Below are 23,621 nucleotides of genomic sequence, written 5' to 3'. Positions count from 1 at the left end.
TCTATTTTATCAATTTTTTCACAATAACAAAAGCTGCTTCACTCACAATGCTATATCTCACGAACTAATTATATGGCAGCTGTGAAATTTATACACGTATCTTTTGAAGGTTAGTACTAAGTAAAAATCACATGGATTTAATTCTAGTAACGCCATCTATGAGTCAGCCTACGAACTTTTCAGCCCAACTGTTATGCATACATTTCATTCCAATGTTCTTCCAAGCATAGATCTAATAATTTTCGACTTTTCTTAAGTTGGTGACAAGCAAAGCTTTGCAGCAGTGATGCGTCCAATGTGAAACTAAAAAAAAATCTTATGGTGTGGATTTGCATTTTGTGATTTACGTCGCATTTCTGCCACTTTTGATTAATCGCGACGATGAGCAAGAGTGAAGATTAGACAAACTCACATAAACCCGAGTACTTTGGTGGCGAGAGTAATAGCGCTCTCGGTCACCGAGTAGGGAAAACCTTATAATGTGGCGAATTTCTACGACGTGCGTCTCCTGTGTGCCAGAGTATAAGGTAAAAACAGCTCCACGCTGGCAGTGGCAAAGATGACGTCGTCTGTTTTCCGAAGGTAACAAACTGTTCCTGTTGCTGTATCACTGACGAAACTTTCTGGTGCGGCTGGGCCACTGGGCGGCTTTCCAAGATTTGACATCAAAGACAAATGTATTCCGATATTCACATTATTTTACATTGCTCAAACAAGAAACTGGAAGTTTTAATATTGGAGTAAACATTATACAAAATTCAACTCTTGCTTTGACCTTTGTGATCCAGGAGTCCGTAGGAAGTTTTCGGAGCGAAGAGGCAAGCTGCACGCGACAAGCGTCACGTGTCACTTGTAAACGAACCTTCAGAAATAAATACACCGTGTTGCAAAAGGTACTTTGCAATTTCGAAGTCATAGATCACAACTTGTAATTGACATAGAGGAATCAACTTTGCTGTAGGTGATTCACCAACGCCTAAAGTTATTTTTGTTTGTCAGTTATTGAATAAGATGATGCACCACCACACTAGGCCTTAGACGTGAGATTGATTGGAAGAGACCAAGAGATGGTCCAATTGCCTGGCCTCCTACATCCCCTGACATAACACCCCTGGACTTCCTTTTTTGGGACTATGTCAAAGACACAGAGCAAATAACTCCTGTCATTCATCTTGAGGATTTGAAGGCCAGAATAAGGCTGCCACTGCCACAGTTGTCAGGAATATGCTAGAGAGGGTACAGTAGACAGAGCTGGAATTTCGATTAGACGTTGAATGCGCCACCAAAGGTGCACGTGTTGAAGTAGACTAATACACAATAAAACTTCATGCGTTGGTAAATCAAATGTAAATTACAAGTTGTGCTGCATGACATCAAAGTTGTAAAGCGCCTTTAGGAACACCCTGTACATTTTGTACCAAAGTAACACGACAAGCTGCAAGCTTCGCAGATCGCCCGCTTGTTTATTAGACTGGCCTATTAGACTACTTCAGATTAGTTGTGCCGTGTCACGTGACATGATGTAGCGTGTCGCTTTGGTCTGAAAGCTCCCGCGGAGTGCACTCGGAAACCAGAGACCCTGGAATCGGAGATTTACCATTACATTTATCATTATTTTTGCACTTTCATTTTATGTTTATCCCGACATCTACCCATTACATTTTGATAGGGTAGTCCAGCTTTGCAGTCGTTCCCGACCAACAGCGACAATTTCACACAGGTAAAGCAGTGGATGGAAATAAACAGGTGAACCAGGTTGGCTGGGTATAAAGTATTGACTGACGATTCTATCCAAATGGTTAAAAATTCAAACGGGTTTGAAGAGATGCTGTTTGAGCGTGAATGTTAAAAAGAGGGTTAACAACAAAAATAATAACATTTGCGAGTATCAACGGGGTTGGAGAGGAGGGATTCGGTATTTACCTCCTGATCCACTGAGAAAGAAGGACGACATATACACAAAGTTCTGGAACTTCACCACTGTAAAGGTTTTTGTGGGAACAGTTCACATTTCAGAATTTGTTAAAAATTATGAATTAATACACAGAAATTATGCCAGCCTCGTGTTCATGAAAGTATTTTGAAAGTTCCCCGGATGAACCACGATTGGTTTGGTTTATTATACTTCAATCTTCTGCCACTTTTCTGCTAACGCCAAGATGGGAATGAATGATGAAACTAATCACAATCACACATGATATAAAAAACTCAATATGCTGACCAACGCAGTAATTTATTTTATTATAAAACATAAACGTTTAGTTTATTTTATTATAAAACATAAAACATAAAACATAAACGTTTAGTTTATGTTTTGTAATAAAATAACTTACTGCCTTGGTCAGCATATTGAGTTTTTTAAATCATGGAAACAAGGCGTAAAGGTGTTATAATCACACATGGACAAGACCCCAAAACGATACCAACAGAGGATTATACTGGCCGTGAGTCCAGACGCCAAAGAGTCGTTAGTCTTCAAAATACAACCCAGGCTGTACTAAGTGGAAGGGAGGTTGACGTTTGGGGCCTTTCGAGCAGTGTGCAAATTTACGAGGAGGGGAATCCCCCCCACAAAAAAAAATATCGCCGGTAGAACAAAAAAATAATCCCTGTCAGGGATGTTTATATCTCCCCTTCTCTCACACACACACACACGTAAAGAAAATTGAATTCAAAGCATACAATATACCATTTCTTAACTGTGGAAGAAACACCACTGAATAATCATTCAGGAAAAACGTTATTTAACCTTTAGCACAATTAAATCTTACTTCGCGTCTGAACTTCTCTTTTTGAACTTTTTGAGTGTGCTTTTTCTTATAATGTAAATACACTAAGTGTTTCTAAGTTATATGCAAATATTATCGCAAGATCTAATGTTCTAGGTCAGAACCAATGTTCTAAGGCACTTAGAACCGCAAGATAATAGTTTAGTTTACTGACTGGTAACATATAGGGGAAAGTTGCCTATATTGACCACTTCGTAATTTTTGGACGATTGTCGACAAAATATTAAATATATATTCACTATTGCATTACTGCACTAAGTTACAATTGACTTAGTGAATTCAAAATATGTTAATGAGCTATTTGAAAAGAAGTTTACAAACAGTACAATATTGGCAACTGGGCTCCTAATTTGTACCAGTGGGTTCCTATTTCGTAACGGATAAAATGTATCACAGAAACAGTGTCAAAGTAAAGAAGTAATACATGTAGGCTTTTATATAATCTTTCAGAATATATTTACTGAAGCTAATAGTTAAAATGAGAACTTCTACATTCAATATAACAAGTTAATGTACAAATGAAAAGATAATAATTGAAAGTTCAGTTACTAATATGAAATTTGCTGAATTAGGCCTACACTTTCATATTATAGCCTGGGAGCAGTAAATCACACATCACTTTCACAACTACTACAGATATAGATCACAGCATTTTTCTTTACTCCTGAACATGAATCGTGGGTCCACAGTTTGCACTGGACACGCTGAGTCGTTGCTTCCACGCTACATGCATCGCAGATATGGATGAGGATAGGATGTGCTGTTATCGGGGAATATTGCCTCTCTATTTGATGCTGGTTCAGTTTTCGGTCGACACGTTTTCTTTGTACCTCGTCTGTTACCAGACGTAGAAGGAGCTTCGAGCAGAACCGCAGATGCAGTGGTGTCGGGATGAGACGTTTTCAACTTTTTTTTTTTACTCAACTGGCTTTTGTATGGAGAAGCAGTTAGTTCTACAGCTGGCTGGGATCTCTTCCGAGTGGAGTGTTTCACCCTGACAGGGGATATTTCTACTGGGGTCAGGTCACTGATCGTGGCAAGTCAATAGGAGCTACATCAGCGCCCTGAACCTGATCGACAACCTCTGTAGGTACCTGAGAAATTTGAGAAACTGCAGCAAAATCAGAACTCTATGAAAACGTGACGGTTTAGAGCCCAGATACCACACGTTTTGAAGCAGCTCTCTGCAACAGCTGAAGTGCATGCACGACCGTAGGCTTGTGAAATTGCTGGGACACATGATATTGGGTTACTGCAGATCCGACATTGCTTCTAATCCAAGTTTCTATGGCTTCATCATAGTACTTTTTAAGTGGCAAGAAGAAACCGACGTCCAAAGGCTGAAGCTGGGCTCAGTCAGAGCTTCAAGATTTTTAGAGTGGGTGGTATGGCCATCTAGTAGCAAAATACTTTCCTTTCCGGGGAACAGTTCACGTGCTGGATGAAATGTCGGAGGAACTTCACAAATAAATCCGAATCCACTCTCTGAGACGTCCACCATACTTCCAAGTGGCGCACCCACCTTCAGGGAATCACTCATTCTCTGCCTCTTGAATATGATCATGGGTGGTACGTAATGTCCTGAGGCGTTTACACAACACACAACAGTTGTTGTGACACCTCTCTCTGCTGACGTGATTCCTCCGACCTGCTTCTTCCCTTTCATTCCCACTATTTTCCTCATATGTTTCTGCACAGTGGTCACTCCTGACTCATCCATGTTATAAAGTCTTGTGCCATCCAGTCCATTTGAATCTACACACTTTTCCAATATGTCAAAGAAAGCGTTTACAGATTCTCTGTTAAATCCCCTGGCTCGAGCGTACGATGTTGGCTCTGGCTGTCTCACAGATAACGTGGGGTGTCGTCTCATGAAATGATGGAAACACTTTTTACCTGCCATTCGTTTCAGTTTGTTGAAATTATGGGACAAATTATTTGCTTCCGCCATGTCAAAAGCTAACCTTCTAACATCTGTTATTGACAATACTAAGAAACTTTCCTCCATCTGAGGAAGGTATTTCTCAATTTCCTTTTCCAGTTCTGGCGAGAAAACTGTACCCCGACCCATTTGCTTCACAGATTCATTCGCATATGCATTTTTGGCCTCTAGATGTCTCTTCAGATGCCGTACCGTCGACAACAATCATTTATGCCGCAATCCCGGTTCCTGAATGCAGCCATGGCCATCTCCAACTCGTCTGTGGTCCATGATCCGTACGTCCGTCTCGTATACATCTGAAAAATAAAATTGGGGTACGGAACATTAGTCACTTTCATCGCAGTTTCCTATATTGTACCGCCCGACCCTGTGGCCGAGTGGTTAGCACATCGCGCTGCGACGCCAAGGGTCCCGGGTTCGAATCCCGGTCGGACTTAGTTGTTTGTGAATGTCCATTCATCAATTTCATCATTTCATCACTCATCCCCATCTTCGTTACGCGAAGTAAAATAAACTAAATCAATCAACCAATCAATCAAATCCTATATTGTACCAGTATAATATAGGAAACTAACGTGTGATACAAATTAGGCAACCGGCACTCTCTCCTTATTCCCGCCATTCGTCTCCTAACAAAGAAAACTCGTGCACAAACTTCGCAGTCAACATACTCCCGAAACTTACCTCTAGCATGCACTTACAGATCAGTTAATTCAAACTCACTGTTCGACGTGTATCTCCTTACGCCTTCAACACAATTATTACTTCACACACTGCTAAAACCTTCAAATGTTTCTAGCAAATAGCAGACACGAGCACAAACACCAACTTTCATCACTGCCTCCCTCGCTAATGAAGACCTTTCAATACATGCCGCTAGATGGTACTCATTGGCGTGGATCACAGAAATCCAGAGGTGGTACGACTTAGGAGGAGGTACAATATACGCAACTCTCCCCTACAAATTTGCATATGACCCAAAAAAACCTAGTCCCGAAATGAAATCACAAATACGCCACTGAGTGGGATTTCCCCCCATCCCCAAGCAAATAGTTTAATTCGTACACGTTTCCAAGCAGTGTGCAAATTAACGGGTGGGATTCCCCCCCCCAAAAAAATGTTATCCCCACCAGAGGACTTTGCTTTTAATCCCTGCCAGGGAATTGAAAGTATACAGTACATAATTTCTAAATTATGGAACAAACGCCACTTAAAAATCAATTGGGAAAAGTTATTTAACCTTTATAACAATTGTATCTACTTCTCGTCTGAAGTTCTATTTTAAAATAGCCCATTGTTTACTTGTTCGTATCGTCGTCGGGTGCAGGGGTCTGCTCTGCATAGCAAGTAGAATTCATTTCGTCAGCTTTTTTCGTTGGAGGTAAATTGCATTTCACGTCGCACGCCGTCATTGAGTTGAACGGGCAATAGAAAATTGTCATTTTTTTAGTATTACTAGTTGAATAGCGGATTTTCTTAGAATGTAAATATACTAATTGTTTCTAAATTACGCGTAAATGTTATCATAAGATTTAATGTCCTAAGGCAGTGGTTTCCAAAGTGTGGGGCGCCGTGGCTGGTTTATAGGGGCGCAGCGAAATATTGCAATATTTTCATTGAAATGATATGATTGTTCCAAATATGTGCTTATTTAGTACCTTTTACACATAAAATGTTTCTCAATTTGAAATATGTGATTATTTTTTTAACTTAAGGCAAGCAACCTGACCACGCTAACTGAGCTTAGTTAGTTTGGGCTTATATTCTAACTTGAACGCCGGGGGAAAATCATGAAATACTAAAGGCGTAGTGAAACGAAAAAAGTTTGAGAACACCTGTCCTAAGGTACTTACAACTGCACGGCAATCGTTTAGTTCACCAACTGGTAAGATATACAAATTTTCATACCAAAAAAATTACCCCACCCCCTCGCAATTAAATCACAAATATGTCACCGAGTGCCCCTCCCCCCCTCCCAAAGCAAAACGTTTATTCGCATCCCGGGTTAACCGTAAGTGCTATGAGTACAATATCTATTTGTAGGACCTCCTAGATGGCGCAGTGGTAGCGTTGTTGCCTTGTAATCAAGGTGTGCAGGGTTCGACACCCGTTGGAGGCACATAGTGGTTTGGATCCCACTTTAAACCGTAGGTCCAGTCCCGATTAGCCTTCCTGTGCATAAAGTGGACTTAAAAACAACAATTCAAGGAATCAATATATATTTGTCGAAGCAATACGCTCAGGGTTTATACCAATCTAGTCTCGCCAAAGAGTTATAACGCAAAGTTTTCATCATAGTTCTAAAATCCGTGTCCATGTAAGGGCAACATTTCAATTTATTCTGCGATTCTTCCAAGGAGCGTCAAGAAAGTAAACACAAATCCATTCGTTCATTATTTGTGCGTAACACGTCATTAGTTCCTATCTCCTATAAACCAAGTCTGGAAGAAAAACACTAAAAATGTTTGTGAAATTCAACGAAAAAACACCATTCAATTTGAAGTTTTCGATCTAAAAACAGTATCTTTAACGAATTATTTTAAAAACATAATCTTGATTAGAGGCGATAAAACACACTCGTATTTTTAATTCACCATTAAAATTATAACGTACGAAACTTACGTAATAATGTCACTTTATAATGCATTGTACTTTTTGCTCCGTGAACAAGACCAGGTTAGCACATAGCTAATAGAACACTCGAAAGCAATGTGCAAGCTACGTACTGCTACAATTCCAATAATTTCTTCCAGTTTTGCAAGACTTTTTATGGTGAACGTCGAAGGTGTTTGCGTTTTCATGACTCAGTGAATGGGAACTCGTTGATCTTGGTTCAAGATATGATAAGTGGGAAATTAAGTTTTCAGATTGTACTGTTAGGATGGATTACGTCATGGTTGTTTAATGGAGTAAGTATCTTATAAGAGTGCACTAAATGCATCATATCGAATGATGCAGCAATTCGCATCGATGGATGCACTAAGATGTGTTTTATGCCAAAATACTACGACAGCGACGTTTTTCTTATCTTGGTTTATCTGTGATTTCACCTATTGTGTGTTATGGCCTCTGCGAACGAGGCCCCTTTGATGCACCTTCCTGCATCTTTTTCGATGCTACAAAAGTCTGTACCTCAGACCAAACAATTAAGTGCATCGTCGAGAAAGATGCAGGAAGGTGCATCAAAACGCATCAGCTGATGCATTAAAGTGCATCTTGACTGAAATAAATCCTCAGTTGCATCATATGATGCACTTTAGTGCTTCTCTTACGACATACAAAAATGCACCAGAATGAATCAAATGTGAATCTGATTCTTAGCAGAGGCCATAAAACATACATCATCAACCGATGTGATGCATTTAGTTCTCTGTGTGCGCGGATGTATCAGACAACCTTCAAATGGGGATTCAGTTATGAGTTGTCAACACTCTTCTACTTGCCTCCATATAATAATAACCTCCATTTTGGAAGTTTATTTCGCCATTGATCTACACCTTAGTTTTGGTGGGAAAAAATGTAGACAAACAATAATAGTCAATGTCTATCACACAGTTAATCCAGGGAAATTAGGTAAAATGGGTGAAATAATCAAAGCTGAATTTTTGCATAGATCATAAAGTTACGGAGTTGATCATTCGCCGCCATGTTGGAAAACGGCATTTCGTTCTAGGTTTTTAACTCATATTTCATTAACCCCTGGAGATGCGATAAGTTTGAAACAAAAAAAATGTTCTACTCGATCAAATGGTCTGTGTGTCTATGTTTGTTTTTATAACCTCAAACGTTTTTACGCTATGAGCCATTTACCGTACGTGACCACCAATTGGTCGGTGGATGAAAATTAAGTTTTGCAGCAAATAACTATTTATATTCAATAAACGAACTAGGCGAAATCACAGATCGACCAAGATAAGAAAAACGTCGCTATCGTAGTATTTTCAATTGTATGCTAAGTGAGCATGGGCGATGCAATCAGCTGTTTACCTTGTAATCCTGCCCTTGCGTTGCCAAACTGACTGGCGTTCTTCAACACATTGTCAGTGTGCGAATTAACGGGGGGATGCCAGGTATCTCCCCCTCAACAAAAAATGTTACCCCGGCAAAGAAAATTATTTTTATCGCTGCCAGGGATATTTCTATCCGTCTCAACGAAATGGAATTGTACGCACATAGTATACCATTTCTTAACTATGTGACAAACACAATTGAAAAATCATTCGTGTCCACTAATGATCCAGTCATCAAAGATTTCCCCACCGAAAAGTCTGCAGCCTTGTGGAATAAAGAAGGACACCATTCTGCAACTGACCAACTTCACAAAGCATGTATTAAAGTGTTCACATATGGACATACGTTTGAACCTGGAAACAGAACTATTTGGTCAAGTGTTCGGTGTTACTAATTCAATAGCTCTTTTTGTGGACGAGATTGGGTTTTCTTAGGATATAAACAGACTAATTGTTTGCAAATCACGTTCAAATGTTATCATAAGATTTAATGTCCTAGGTTAGAATCAATGTTCTAAGGTAATTACAACAAGCAAATCAATAGACGGTGTTAAAAGTGGAGCTACTGCGGAGCATGCGCACTCGTCCGGTTCTCCTCGCACATCCGGTTAAGCTGACGGCATTAGAAACGACGAAATGGAAATTATTTTACAAGGAAAAGGGGTGTCAGCTGTGTAGCATATGGTTACACAGTTCGGTCTGATACAATATTGAGTTAAGTATCACTTCGTAGGTGTCCGAAGCACATAGCGAGAATAAACCTATGGATAAAAAGCGGAACAAGAAAGGATTGGCACGGCTCAACACAGTCGTTTGTACGACTTGCATTCTCTTGCAAGCATGTGGATCTGTCTGTGGTGTTGTGCTGAAAAACACGTCTCTTAGGGAGGTTTCAGATCGAAGCGACACGCGACTCCGGGGCTTCAAACCGAAGTGGTAAGTGACACAGGACTCTTTAGTCTATAAGCAAGCATTCACCGCGCATGGGAGACCAATAGACCGAGGCAACACGACGCACTCCATTTGGAGTCTGAGCGACATTTTCAGCTTCGGTCGCTTCGCTTCGGTTCTATTGATTTCTGATGTTTTGCTTCCAAGAGACACATGTCGCTTCGGATTGAAAGATCTCTTGGAAAGATTTCAGACCGAAGTTGCAAGCGATACGAGACCCAAGCAAGCATTTACCACGCATTCGAAAGCGAAGGATCGAGGCGACTCCGTAGAGAAAAGTCTCAGTCCGAGCGACACGTGCAGCTTGTTGTGTCGCTTCGGTTAGAAATATTGCATTGATTATCTAGGGTTCGCTTTAAAGCGACACGGAAATTTCACACCGTGAAATTATTCTTAAGCAAACCCTTCACCGTGCATGCGAGAACAACAGACCAAGGCGACATGATGTATGGTATTGAGAAAACGGCCCGGTCCAAGCGACACGTGCCTTTTGTAGTGTCGATTCGGTTCGAAAAGAAGCTTTCAGACTGAAGCGACAAGCTGCACGTGCCTTTTGGAGACTAACCTTCAGAAATAAACAAAACCTGCCGAACCGAAATGACACGACAAGTTCCACGTCTCGCTTGTAGCTTACGTGTCGCTCGGTGGGCTGTTTTATCAGTACCGTGCATTTTTCTCGCCTCGGTCTGTTGTTTGCGCATGCGTGGTGAATGGTTTGCTTTAATGCTCCTGTGTCGCTTGTCTCTTCGGTGTGAAATCCCCATGAAATCCGCATACTTCTGCGACCGGCCATGTAGCTATGAATTGAAACGTTGCTGCTGATTGGCTCGTTCCCAAGCGACATGTGTCGCATGTCGCTTCTGTGTAAATTCTCCCTTACTGTTTGAATTACATTCCTGCAAATAAAAGTTGCATGTCTTATCATAGCTTTTCCATAAATCCCTCAGCCGCCAAGGCGAAGTTGATGTCAGATATACTTACTAGTATTTGCATTACTCGTTACTTTTGCAGATTTATTGGTAAAGATTCACTTCAGCATACATCATAACAATATCACCAGTTTTATAGCATTATATTTCCCTCACTTTTCAATTTAAAAAATAATTGAATATATCTAAACTTCTGTACGTTTTGAGTTCGTTGTGCGTGTGCTGCCCGTGGTATTATACAACTGGCGGCCACAAAGACACATTATTTTTTTAATAATCTGCGCTGCAGTTCATCATCCAAATTATTCAACAAGCCCACTCCTTCATGGTAAAAACTTTAGCAAATGCCTTTCTTGATTATCGTCGCGCAACTGACGAAAACAAGCGCTCATATCTTACTTGGTATGCCGCTGTTTCTGTATGGAAACAATGGGAACTGACCTAAACCGGAAGTACCTGGGGAACCGGGCAAGACCTCACCAATGTTTATGTTTACATTTTTAACAGGGTGTATAGTTTAATTTACTGACTGGTAACATAAACAAATTTGCATACCTGAGAAACATACCTCCCGAAATGAAATCATAAATACGCCACTGAGTGCCCCCCCCCCAAAGTAAAAAGCTTAATTAGCACAGTGCGCATTTATTCAGTGAAGGGGAACCGAGAGGAGAAAGCAAATGACTGTTCACTTTAGTTTGCGAGTTTGCTGAGATTCTTCTTGTCTTGGTTAAGCTGTAGGTTACATTTAAAGATGGTTGAAGTAAAAATGGATACACATTTGTATGTATTAAAGTGGTCTTCAAAATTTTTAACAAAATGTTATTTTTAAGGCTTACTCTTTAGATTCATAAATAATATTTATAGGTTGCGCAGGGCGATTCTTCTTTTATATATTTTTTTAATTAAGTCTAACCTATTTTATTTTAATCGAATTATCCTACTTAAACAAAATGAAGATTTAAAAACAGACTTTGACATTCTTTATTTATTTTTCAGGTATATGCTCCTAGTTCCACGTTATTGAAATGCGGTAAGTGCTGACAACAAAAAAAAAATGTAAAAATTTTGCATATGATTATTTTCAAATTATTTCTGTTATTGTAGGGCGCATCCAAAAAATAGGAAAAAATAACAATAATAGAGTGATTTTCACATCATTACATGTGCAAATACTAGATGTTGTACTGTTCAACAACATTATGAGATAATTGTCTTGATAATATTAATAACTAAGATGTGCACAAAAATCTTCTGTTGTGATCTTTATGCACAATATGGTTTAAGGGCATTCCAGCGTTACGTGGAAATTACACAAAATTAAAGGTTCTAGACAAGAGATTAGATTAAAATATTAATAATAAACTTTTGAGTATGATGGCATAGGCTGAATGCAAGAAAATCATTAACAAAAGTGCGTTACGTGTGTGACGTTTTAAAAATGTAGCAAATTTTGACTTCATTTGTCTGTGAAGCATATAAGTGCCACGTCCTCTCACGTGAGCATCTGCCAGCTTAGCACAGGGTAGAAACAATAAGATACCTCTGGGTACAGATCAGGGTGACTGACACTACGAATATATGGAAAGAAACTAAATTTAACCCACTACGGAGGGTACAATTCGTAATATATTCTTGATTAACATATACAAATACTAGATAACTTTGGAAATCTTTTCATACAATATTTTTTCTTCTATTTTTATTTCTTAATAATTGCAGCCAATCTTCTTCTTTGAGCTTCTTCTTCTTGTAATTACTAAGGCTTCTTCTTCTTATAATTACTAAAACATCTTCTTCTTATAATTACTAAGGCTTGTTCTTCTTATAATTACTAAAGCATCTTCTTCTTATAATTACTAAGACTTCTTCTTCTTGTAATTACTAAAGCATCTTCTTCTTATAATTACTAAGGCATCTTCTTCTTATAATTTCTAAGGCATCTTCTTCTTATAATTACATACTGTACATTTACATCCTTATTTACAAATTCCTGATGCTACTTAAGTTTCTTCATCTATGTAACATCATCCTTTCCTTATTCTTTAATTACATCTTTTGGTTCGTTCATTGGTCTTGCTAATGAGCCTTTTAGATCCTGCCTGGATTGATTTTTACTTATACGTGGAACATTAGATACGCTTCCCTTTCCATCTTTGTATATACTTCCTGAAACGGTATGTATATCTAGGTTCTGCAGCTAATATACACATTCTTGTTTGGAAACGTCGTGCAATAGACCCAGTTTATCATAGTTGATGATTGGAGGTTGTATGATTTCTCCTCCTTCCCTTTTTCGTCTTGCCAGAATAGATTCTCTAGTTTTCCTGCCTCCTCGCTTTCCTCGTTTCTTTGGCATCACCTTATACAAATTGACGGAAATATTAAGAAAATCTATCTCCCAGATAGACAAAGAGAAAAGGGGTTAGTTAAAGATCGCCACCTTAGCTGCAATAGATGGGCCTACCAAAAGTGCTTGGGTGCCTGCCTTGAAATGGCAGTACACCTGAGAAAACAACCCAAAAACCGCACGAAACTCTCAGTTCGTGGGAACCGTAATAGACTCAAAATCGTAATTACAATTCGACTTCTTTACTTTTATATAATGATCACTTATGCTATTAAAGAATATTAATTACCTTTTCCACCTTATTTATATCCTGTTATTGTGCCACGTTCATTTATTTCTTTCATTATAATTAGTATTAATATCTACAATCATTATTTCACCACATCAGCGCTTTCCCTTTTTCCTTTTTACAATGGTAGCCGTTTTCTTGAGTGCTGCCATCTCTAGCCCACTTTCTAAACTGCTTTATGCATCATCAAATATAAGCGTCGTTCTTTTTGCATGCTGCCATCTATGATCCTCTACCTCAAACAACAACAATGCAGTTTGTGTACGTAACAGTTTGTATACGTGACATAGGTTGCAGATGGAAGTAACTTTTATTGGTGAAATGTGCAAATTATGTGCATTCACAAATATCTAAACCTTAATGTAAATAAAAATAACAATTTCCATGTTGATTTATTTTGTTATTAACATGGAGTAGGAACACTTTTCGTGGAATGTCCCTTTAATATACTTAGTAAAGAGATCATATTGATTTGGTCTCCCCTATCATTGTTTATACCATCTCCCATTCAATCGATTCCTTTATTCATACACATAAAGTTGATTTCTTCCGAGCAGAATGTGGCGTCAGCAAAGAACGACGCAGGATCGTCGGAGGGAGACCGGCGAAGGTGAACATCTACCCGTGGATGGCGCTTATCCGCTTAAACAGACAAATCCACGGATCCGGTTCCGTCATCAACGACAGATACATCCTCACAGCTGGCCACTGTCTTTCCACGTAAGTACTTGTGGAATTCTTGCTTTCGCTGAAATTGACACTCAAGATTGCTTGCTAAGTTTACACCTACGAACAGAAGCTGACTATTCATTCTTTTCTTTTGAACCTAACAGCTTTTAAGTCATTTTTTCTTCATTATGATATGCATTAAAACATACATAATTGCTTTACATTACAAATATCCGTCTCCCCCTATTTTACAGACATTGGATTCACAAAGAAAATCTCTCCCCTTTAAAATGTTAACAAATTATAACTCATCCGAACATCCAGATTGACAACAAAACTTGTCAAATTTATTGGAAACTGAAACTTTAAATTGTATAAAGTTTCATGTAAGATATTTCTCTCTCTCCATTATATTTTGAGTATTGCAGTATTATATGTTGCACGTCTGCACTTTCCCAACCACTATCAGATCTGTTATTTTTCGTTTCTCCAATTCCGAATCAATGTTGCCTAGTACACAAATGACCCGATCTCAGCCTATTAATTAAAACTATTGCATTTCTTGTACCACTGATTATCTCTTGGTTTGTGTCGCTTGAATTCAGTAAAATTGATCTATATAATTCTCCAACTGTTCCAACTTCATTTCGACGCCAATCAAACCATCCATTCAAAATTTTCTTCTTTACGCTAGGGAGAAGATCAGTGTAGAATAATGATAAGTCCGTAATATTTGGAAGACACGCTGCTTTCTTTGCACACTCATCAACATGGGAATTGCCTGTAATATTACTATGTGCTTTAATCCAAGTAAACTCGATAGTTTTTACAGTTTTTTGAATTGTTTGAACTAAACGAATACAATTTATAATATAACGGAATAATTTATAAAGATTCTTGTGAGAGGATTTAAGCGCCTAATCACGACAAGGGTAGCATTCAAATAACAAACGCTCTTCCAACCAACGTTCAATTGTTGTCAATAGAATTGAAAAGTGCAGAGTGCTGCAACTGAACATGGCGGTTTTTAATTACAAATAAAAACAAAACTCTTTCATGGAACGAAGTCAATTTGATAATGTTGTGCTTTATCTCAAAGTATTTTAGGAAAATAGCATAGCGTTACGTATCCCTCATTTTCATTTTCGAGTTACGTTTAGCTAAGCAGCCTGACAGGAAGTATAGGAAAGTGTTAACTTCAGCACCAGCTCAGCGAAAAGCATTCGCCAATATTTGCAAAGGAAAATTGATGAGAGAGAAAAAGGGGAGGAGTTTTGATGAGGAGGAAGGCAAGTTGGATCTGGCTCGGGAGAGAGACGAGGAGTTGGTCTTGGGGGTTTGAAGAGAACAGGAGAGTGTTTCAGGAGTAAGAAGAAGGGAGTTTTGAGTATTGGAGAGAGGAGAGTGAGTTTGATTTTGAAGGAGATTGAGGCTGGATGCGGACTTTCAGAAACTTGTTTGGAAGTGGAGTGCAGCGAAGCTGAGTGAGAATTTGAGAGGCGAACTTCAGCAATCAAGTGACAGTTACTATAGAAACTCTTCGGTCCACGATTCTAAAGAGAGACAGGTAATATGCTTTTCTAATGCCATCCTTTGCCAATGCAGACTTAAGGTCATAGTAACCCGAATCATGAGAGTTGCCATTTTATAAAGGGTTTTATATATTTAAGTTTATTCTGGTACCTCCTGCAGTATGCAGATGCAGCCAAGCGAGAGCTTACGAGCTACCGCTAACCCCCAATAGAATAATATATTTAATCTAAAAGGCTCCAGGTCTGATCCCCGAACCTTTCGAGGTTCATTTTTGTCACAAGACGATAGTTTCAAGCACGTTGTTGACAAGGACAGTTCATTTTTCGAAAAGCACACCTGTGAGGTGTGGCAACTGAATCCGACGGTTCTTAAATCAACGCTGAACGGAAGGTGCGCAAATTAATGACATTCGGCTGTTCCTTATCTCAAAGCATGTCAGTCAGCATGGAGCAGTGGTCGGCGCAAGCAACAAATAATTTTTGCTGTTGAGACATTTTTCATAATGAACGTGTGGTGGCAAAGCAGCTTGCCTTCGGTCCGCACCGTAACATTCACCGGAATCTGCATGTTCCCAGTCAGAATACCATTTAACTGTGGTTAAGGAACTTCAAGGAGACGGCATCAGCAAAGAAACGTGGACACCGTAAGGTTCGCACTCCCGAGAACATCGGGCCTCTGCTTTGAGAAGTCCTCGCCGATCAGCGCGAAAACACGCCATTAGTCTGGGGTTGTCAGACCGCAGTGTTTGCCGAATATTGAACGATGATTTACATTTTCACGAAGTTATGCAAAGCTTCAGAGAACGTCTACACGAATGTGTTCGCAATAACGGTGGCCACCTCACAGAATGTTTATGCTCCATATTTTGAATCTGTCTTTTCCGCGGAACCGTCCTCTTACGAACGCGCTCCCGAAATCCCAACTTAGTCTCTTAAGCATCCCGGAAATCTCCCTAAAAGAAATCGAAAAAGCCATCAAGAAACTCAAACCAAAAAGAGCAGCTGGACCGGACCTAATCCCCCCCTACGTTATTAAAGGTTGCTCAGAGGCGCTCAAGTTCCCTCTCCATGCCCTCTTTAATTTAATCTTGAAAACAGGAAAATTCCCCGCAAGTTGGAAAACGACGGAGATTTGTCCAATCCCGAAAGCAGCAGGTAAGACAGACATAAGTAACTACAGACCAATCGCGAAACTGTCAGCTCCAGCTAAACTCTTTGAGCAAATAATTTATAATCATATTTACTCGCATGTCAAACCTATCCTTTCTCCACACCAGCATGGATTTGTACAAAACCGTTCAACTGTGACTAATCTCGTCGAATTGACAAACTACGTTGCGTCAACTATTGACGATAAAGGACAAGTCGATGTAATATACACGGACTTATCAAAGGCCTTCGACACGGTACACCACGATACTTTAATTCAGAAACTAGCTTACATCTGCCTCTCCCCGCAACTTATAAAACTACTTGCTTCATATTTACAGAACAGACGACAATATGTCATGCACCAAGGACTAAGATCCTCCTATTACGTAGCCAGCTCCGGTGTCCCCCAAGGTTCGAACCTAGGCCCCCTGCTGTACTTGATTTTCATTAACGATTTACCAGACTCACTAAAAAACTCCGAAAAATTAATCTTTGCTGACGATGTCAAAATTTTCAAACAAATTAAAAGCGATCACGACTGCACGAAATTACAAGACGAGCTTAACGAAGTACTTGATTGGTGCAAGAACAACAAGGTTAATCTCAATCTCAAGAAATGCAAAGTAGTGTCATTCACACGTAACAAACATCCCATCCAATACTCCTATAACATTTCCGACGTAGAAATCCTAAGAGAGAATACTGTTGATCTTGGAGTCACATTTGACAAAGTTTTAAATTTCCAGACACACACTGCGCGCATCCTCAGTGAAGCGCACAGGAACCTAGGATTTGTGATGAGAATGGGTAGCCAGTTTAAGAAAAAAGAAACCTTTTTGCTACTTTACTATACATTTGTCAGATCAAAACTTGAATATGCCTCAGTCGTTTGGGACCCATTATTTATGAAGGAAATTGAAAAAATAGAGAAACTCCAAAATAAATTCTTAAGGTATTTAGTATATAAATTAGATGGCATTTATCCAAAATTCACTTCGGGTGACATCTTATGCAACATGCTGAGTGTCCCGTCCCTTGAAAATAGAAGACAGATGCACCAGTTAACATTCCTTTCGAAACTTGTCAATGGAAAAATAGACTTCTCCGCACTTCTCGCAAAAAAAAACTTTTACGTTCCATACTCAAAATTAAGACCCAGAAATGACCTCTTTAAAATTTCACGCGGTAGAACCAGGATGGCTGAAACGGATCCCATGAGGAGGATGTGCGCGTTGTACAATATAGTCTCTAATAATACCCCTGACATTGATCTATTTAGACCTAAAAGCAAACTTATTATGTGAACCCTGTATATAATAGCATTGTAACCAAATATGTTGTATACTTGATGATATATCACCCTTGTATTATATATTGTTGTTATGTAGTGATTATTCTGTTCCGTCTTATACGTAGTTCTTTTCCCATTGTCTTTGTTTTCTCTTTCCAATTCTTAATTACTTGTCTTATCAATATGTATGTAAACTGAACTCAGTTAACCTCAAAACACTGTAACTGGGCATTTGCCTGTAGTGTTTAATAAATAAAATAAAAATAAAAATAAAACTCATGCTATTTTCCTAAAGTGCTTCGAGATGTAGTACAACATGTATTAAATTGACTGGATTGCATGAAAGGGTTTTGTCTTTATTTGTAATTAAAAACATTCACGTTCAGTTGCCGCACCCAATACTTGAGAAATTGCAAGGTATCATGTTGGAACTAAAGTGGCACTTTGAAAACATGATCTCAAACAATTATGTAAATTTATTTATTTATATATTGAAATTTGCAGTACAGCAGAAACCCTTTTAAATCGGAAAGAAACAACAATAAACAGTAGACTAAGATAGGATAAAATAACAAAAATAAACAAGCCAAAACAGTACCAAGATGAGCAGATCAGTTTCACAAAAGCATTACTTATGTACAATTTTTTCTATGTTGATGATAAACGATAAATATGAACCGAAAATATATATTTGGTTTTAAATGTTGTTAAACTGATCAGTAAGCCTGTGGAATAATGAACGTTGTATGGGTGAGAGTCTGGAAGTTGCAGTGTGGAAAGTTCCCCGCTGCATGTTTATGTGTAGGCACTCTGAGGGAAAGTTCGTGGGGTGGATGCATTATGCGACAATACATACATGGAATAACATGCAACAATTATTTACATGTTCCCTGCTCAAAGAATTTTCTGGTAAGAGGAGAATGACTTCTCATGCTGTCCAGCTAGAGTTAAGATAACAAGAAACGAACCAAATTTCACCATTGTCAAAAAAGAAAATTAATTTGTACTTTTCATAACATAAAATTTAAAGTGCATGAAATCGCACTTTACTGCTTTGGATGTGGAATCACAGAGCTTAAGTAGCCTCTCCTCTTTCACAAAAATGGACCAACACTTCATTTATTCATTTTTATTTACTAATTTTAATATTCAGGCAGGTAAAACTGCACAATCCGTATTCTTGTCCAGATATTTTTAGAATAATGAAATCAGGAAGACTTAGGTGGGCAGGCCATGTGAGAGAGGAAAGAAGAGTTTACAGGATTGCTGTTGGGAAACCTGATGGTAAGAGACCTGTAGGAAGGCCAAGACAACGATGGAGGGATAACGTTGAGATGGACCTAATGGAAATCGGTAAGAATGGATTGATCTTGCCCAGGATTGGGACAGATGGAAGGCTTGTGTTGCTGCAACCACAAACCTTCAAGTTTGAGAAGGCTAGAGAGTAAGGCCCGCTTTAGACGAAAGCATTTTCTTAGCATTTTTCTTAACATTTGTGCCATCACCAAAATGCTACCATGTAATGTGAAAAATCTTATGGCTTTTCAGATGGCATGGCATATTTCATGGCATTTCTCAAGGATAGAACCCGTCTTATTTCCGTAGAATTTCTCGTAGCATAACCAATCAGAAACGACCTCTAGGTCACGAGTGCAGATGTAATGGCGGCCGCGTGAGATGTAAACAATATATCACTTCACATTTTAAAAAGCCAATAACTATTCAACCGAAAGGAAAACGTTACTAGGTATAAAACAATGGCGCCGCTTAAATACATGCTTTACAACGTTTACTGTACAAGTATGGAAGAATATTTTAGTTGTTTCAATTGTAAACACCGTGCACTTGCCATAGATGGTGTAACTCGGTGTGCCTTTCATGCTGTATATGTTACACATTGTAATCGCAAAAGCTAACCGAAATTTTACATGAAATGCTTCCGTGTAAAGTACTGTCTGCTATGAGATTTTTGGAAGCATTTTACATAGCATTTATGCTAGCAAAACTGTTAAAGGAAATGCTTTCGTCTAAAGCAGGCTTTAGTTAGTTAGTTAAGTTTTAATATTTTGATTGATAAGTGTCTTTGTAATGGCGAATTTTTAAACTCCATTATCAGATTTGATCTGAAGGCCATCGACATAGTGCTCGGCGCACACGACCTTCGATATAAGACGACGAACAAAACGACTCCCGTGGTGAAGCCAGAGAAGTTCATCATTCACGAGAACTTTCAGAACGACGACGACCACGACTTCCACGACATAGCGCTCATCAAGCTCAAAGGAACCATCCAATTCAACAGGAACATCAAGCCCATCTGCCTCCCTCCCATAGGTAAGGCCTTAACTTCTTTCTGAGCGGGTATCAGTGACTAAAATTATAAAATAGACAAAGTAAAAATTTCTTAGATATTTCTTTTTGCTCCTCGTAGAGTTCTTAAAACCAGGCTTACTGTCGGATTACTAATTATGGATACTCGAGTTTGGACTCTATTTAAATATGTACGTAAAAACGCGTTACATCAAAATTTAGCTTATTCAATTCTGCGTTAATCTATGCTAACCATTTTTTTCTCGAGTATGCCTTCTATTTTTCATTGTCGTGGGAACAAAAAAGTCCCTCTTTTTTCGAGTTTACAACAAACGATCGCTCTCTTTGAAATTCTATAAATAAAAAACTTTTTCTTAGTATTGGGTAATTTTACAAATACAATATTGGTCTTGCTTTGAAGATCTTCCATTTTATTTTTATTAATAATTCATTCTCAAACTATTTTCATCTTCGTAGTTAATCAACTTGCATTTGCTTCAAGTTTCATTCTTTATCTGGATGCATTCGGCATGACGCTTCGTGACTTTTCCAAAGAAAAAAAACATGTTTTATGTAATAAGTACAATTTTAAACTTTACTTCCCTGGTAAATCTTCTATCAAAAAATGAAGTGAGCAGACTCGTGCATTCTTCGTAATTTTCTTGCCACATTTTAGTATTATTTCACATGCCAGTCTTCTTTCAGTCGATTCTGCTTTCCCTGTTTTATTTACAAATTCCACTTTCTTGATTCCTTTGGGTGGAAAACACACGGAAACGTTTTACATGTTCTGACTCATAAAACAATTCACAGCCAAAAAATGAACAGCAGACCCTACTCTCTCGCACCTTCAACCAAGACAATATCATACAAACAGTAGTTCCCGCAAATCTTACCAGATGGCATATCGAATAATTAGAATCGCGAATAATTAGATATGCCTCTTCCTAGGTTCCGATCCCTCTGGGCGGGTGGCGATGATTGCCGGGTGGGGCTGGACTTCGGAAGAGGAGGAGACGGTGTCCGCCGTCCTGCTGGAAGCAGAAGTGGACACGATATCCAGGAAAGAGTGCCTCAAGGAGTCAGACTACACGGCGGACGAACTTCTCAACGACAACTTCTGCGCCATGAGAAAAGGAGTGGATTCCTGCCACGTAAGTAACCATACACTCGGCAGGGTTTTAGGCAAGAAAAGGTTAAACGAAAAATACATGTTGGTACTTTAGCGTAAGGGGTGAGCCTTGCAAGAGGCACCCAAATGTCAACCTCGCTCCAGGCAGTACACCACGATAGCTCAAGTCTTGCAGACGAACGAGGCTCTGGCGTCTGAATCTGCAACAGTATAATTCTCTGTAGGGTTGTGTGTCGTCCTTATATGTGCCGAGTGCTCCTTTACAGCCTCAGTTTTTAACCTGGGTAAGGAGATTTTAGTCCTCAGACACACGTGGTGTAAATAGCCTAAGTGCTGACGCACCCACAATTTTAATTTCAATCAATTACAACATCTTGGCACACTTGCTAATTTCGTCGATAGCTTGAAGAAAATATTTTTATTAGACATTAAACAATCTATTTTTAATCATTAATTTTACCACTTCCACTCATGTGACTCATTTAATATACAGGGTGGCTCAAAAAGTCACTTAACACCCTCGGTACAAGGCCACTGCAGCGCGCAACATGGAAATGGTGATGACCAATCGTTATCAGGCCAAGGGGGAACCGCATTGACGCCACCCGTGCGGTCAGCGGCCATCTTGAATTCAACTTCAGAATTTTAAATTAGAAGGGGGTGATATGATATATCACATCAGGCTAGAATTTCACGAGAAATGCAATGGTGAAGGTTTTTTCGACGTATCTTTAACCATTAAAAAGTTATGACTGAATTATTGTACCAATTTACTCCTTTTCGAGGAGTTAGAAAAATGCCTTAAAATTTGTTTAGCGAATCGGTAATGCATCGAGATGAAAGTGATGTCTAAGGAGAGAGGTTTGCCTGCCATTGCACACTATTTTAATCAGATACATCCACGAAGAGCTGCGCATTATGAATGGTTGTCGCGAACAATTACAATGTGATGCTTCCATTAAATGAAAAGTCTTTCACAGTGACAAGGCTAATGTTTATGTTCATAAGGAAGTTCATAAACAGAATATTCAATCCTTTTTATCTGATAACCCATTTTCGACAGATCAAAGCTGAATGGTTAGTCCTGGTAAGTTAACGGTGTGGCGTGCTGTGTGGAACACGATTGGTTAGTCAATTTTTCATCAACGGAATCTTAAATGCTTAGGGCTACTTAGATTTGTTAAATAAACAGGTTTTTTCATCCTTGCTTATGGAAGAAGGTACTTTTTACAGAGTTTTTTTTTCAATAGGGAGGAACACCAGAACACTATGGGAACGTTGTGAAGCAGTTTCTGTCCAAAGTTAGTTATCAGATGACAAGGGTAGCATATTCTGTTTATGAACTTCCTTATGAACATAAACATTAGCCTTGTCACTGTGAAGGACTTTTAATTCAATAGAAGCATCACACTGTAAATTGTTCGCGACAACCATTCATAATGCACAGCTCTTCGTGGATGAATCTGATAAAAATCGTGTGCAATGGCATGCAAATTTCTCTCCCTAGACATCACTTTGATCTCGATACATTACCGATGCGCTAAACAAATTTTAAGGCATTTTTCTAACACCTCGAAAAGGAGCAAATTGGTACAATAATTCAGTCATAACTTTTTAATGGTTAAAGATATGTCGAAAAAACCTTCACCATTGCATTTCTCGTGAAATTCTAGCCTGATGTGATATATCATATCACCCCCTTCCAATTTAAAATTCTGAAGTTGAATTCAAGATGGCCGCTGACCGCACGGGTGGCGTCAATGCGGTTCCCCCTTGGCCTGATAACGATTGGTCATCACCATTTCCATGTTGCGCGCTGCAGTGGCCTTGTACCGAGGGTGTTAAGTGACTTTTTGAGCCACCTTGTATAATAAAATAATACATAGAGCATTAAATTGTCCGAATATTCCCAAAATGAATACATATTTTTAAAATGTCCAGTTTTCTTTGATTGTGACCAAGTGCAAGGAGGGCCCTCTCAGGAGCAACTTCCCCCCTGAGATATCTGGAAAAACAGTTTGGGGATGCTTGCATGGATCAACATGGAGAAAATGCAAATTGTGGGGGATAGCATCGCCCCACGTTTCACCCACTATGACCGCTGGTGCCCCCTGAGAAAATCCTGTGGGCTGCCTTGGTTCAATATTATATCAGCAACACTCCAATTTTGCTGAATAAATTCCAAAGTAAAGATTATGCAATCTGCAAACTGGTCACTTAAACTAAAAAAAAAAAAACAAGTTGTTTCACTTGCGTACGGTTTATATCCCTTACA

General features: G+C 39.0%; 1 protein-coding gene and 1 long non-coding RNA gene across 2 annotated transcripts in view; one reads left to right on the top strand and one right to left on the bottom strand.

The window, feature by feature from the left end:
• Nucleotides 1–23,621, bottom strand: part of LOC146003333 (uncharacterized) — a 399,672-nt gene that overhangs the window by 277,287 nt on the left and 98,764 nt on the right. The window lies entirely within an intron of this gene.
• LOC146003765 (transmembrane protease serine 9-like) overlaps nucleotides 7,405–23,621 on the top strand; it is a 50,896-nt gene continuing 34,679 nt past the window's right edge. The window contains exons 1-5 of the mRNA XM_083142176.1: nucleotides 7,405–7,640; nucleotides 11,621–11,654; nucleotides 13,818–13,980; nucleotides 20,021–20,238; nucleotides 21,166–21,368. Coding sequence (XP_082998302.1) covers nucleotides 7,572–7,640; nucleotides 11,621–11,654; nucleotides 13,818–13,980; nucleotides 20,021–20,238; nucleotides 21,166–21,368 — 687 coding nt within the window. The 5' untranslated portion in view covers nucleotides 7,405–7,571. The remainder of the gene's footprint in view (nucleotides 7,641–11,620; nucleotides 11,655–13,817; nucleotides 13,981–20,020; nucleotides 20,239–21,165; nucleotides 21,369–23,621) is intronic.

This window comes from Lepisma saccharinum, chromosome 20 (assembly GCF_977018435.1).
Source record: "Lepisma saccharinum chromosome 20, izLepSacc3.1, whole genome shotgun sequence".
Taxonomy (NCBI): Eukaryota; Metazoa; Arthropoda; class Insecta; order Zygentoma; family Lepismatidae; genus Lepisma; species Lepisma saccharinum.
The sequence above is the reverse complement of the archived record's forward strand: the minus strand, read 5'-3'. Positions and strand labels throughout refer to the sequence as shown.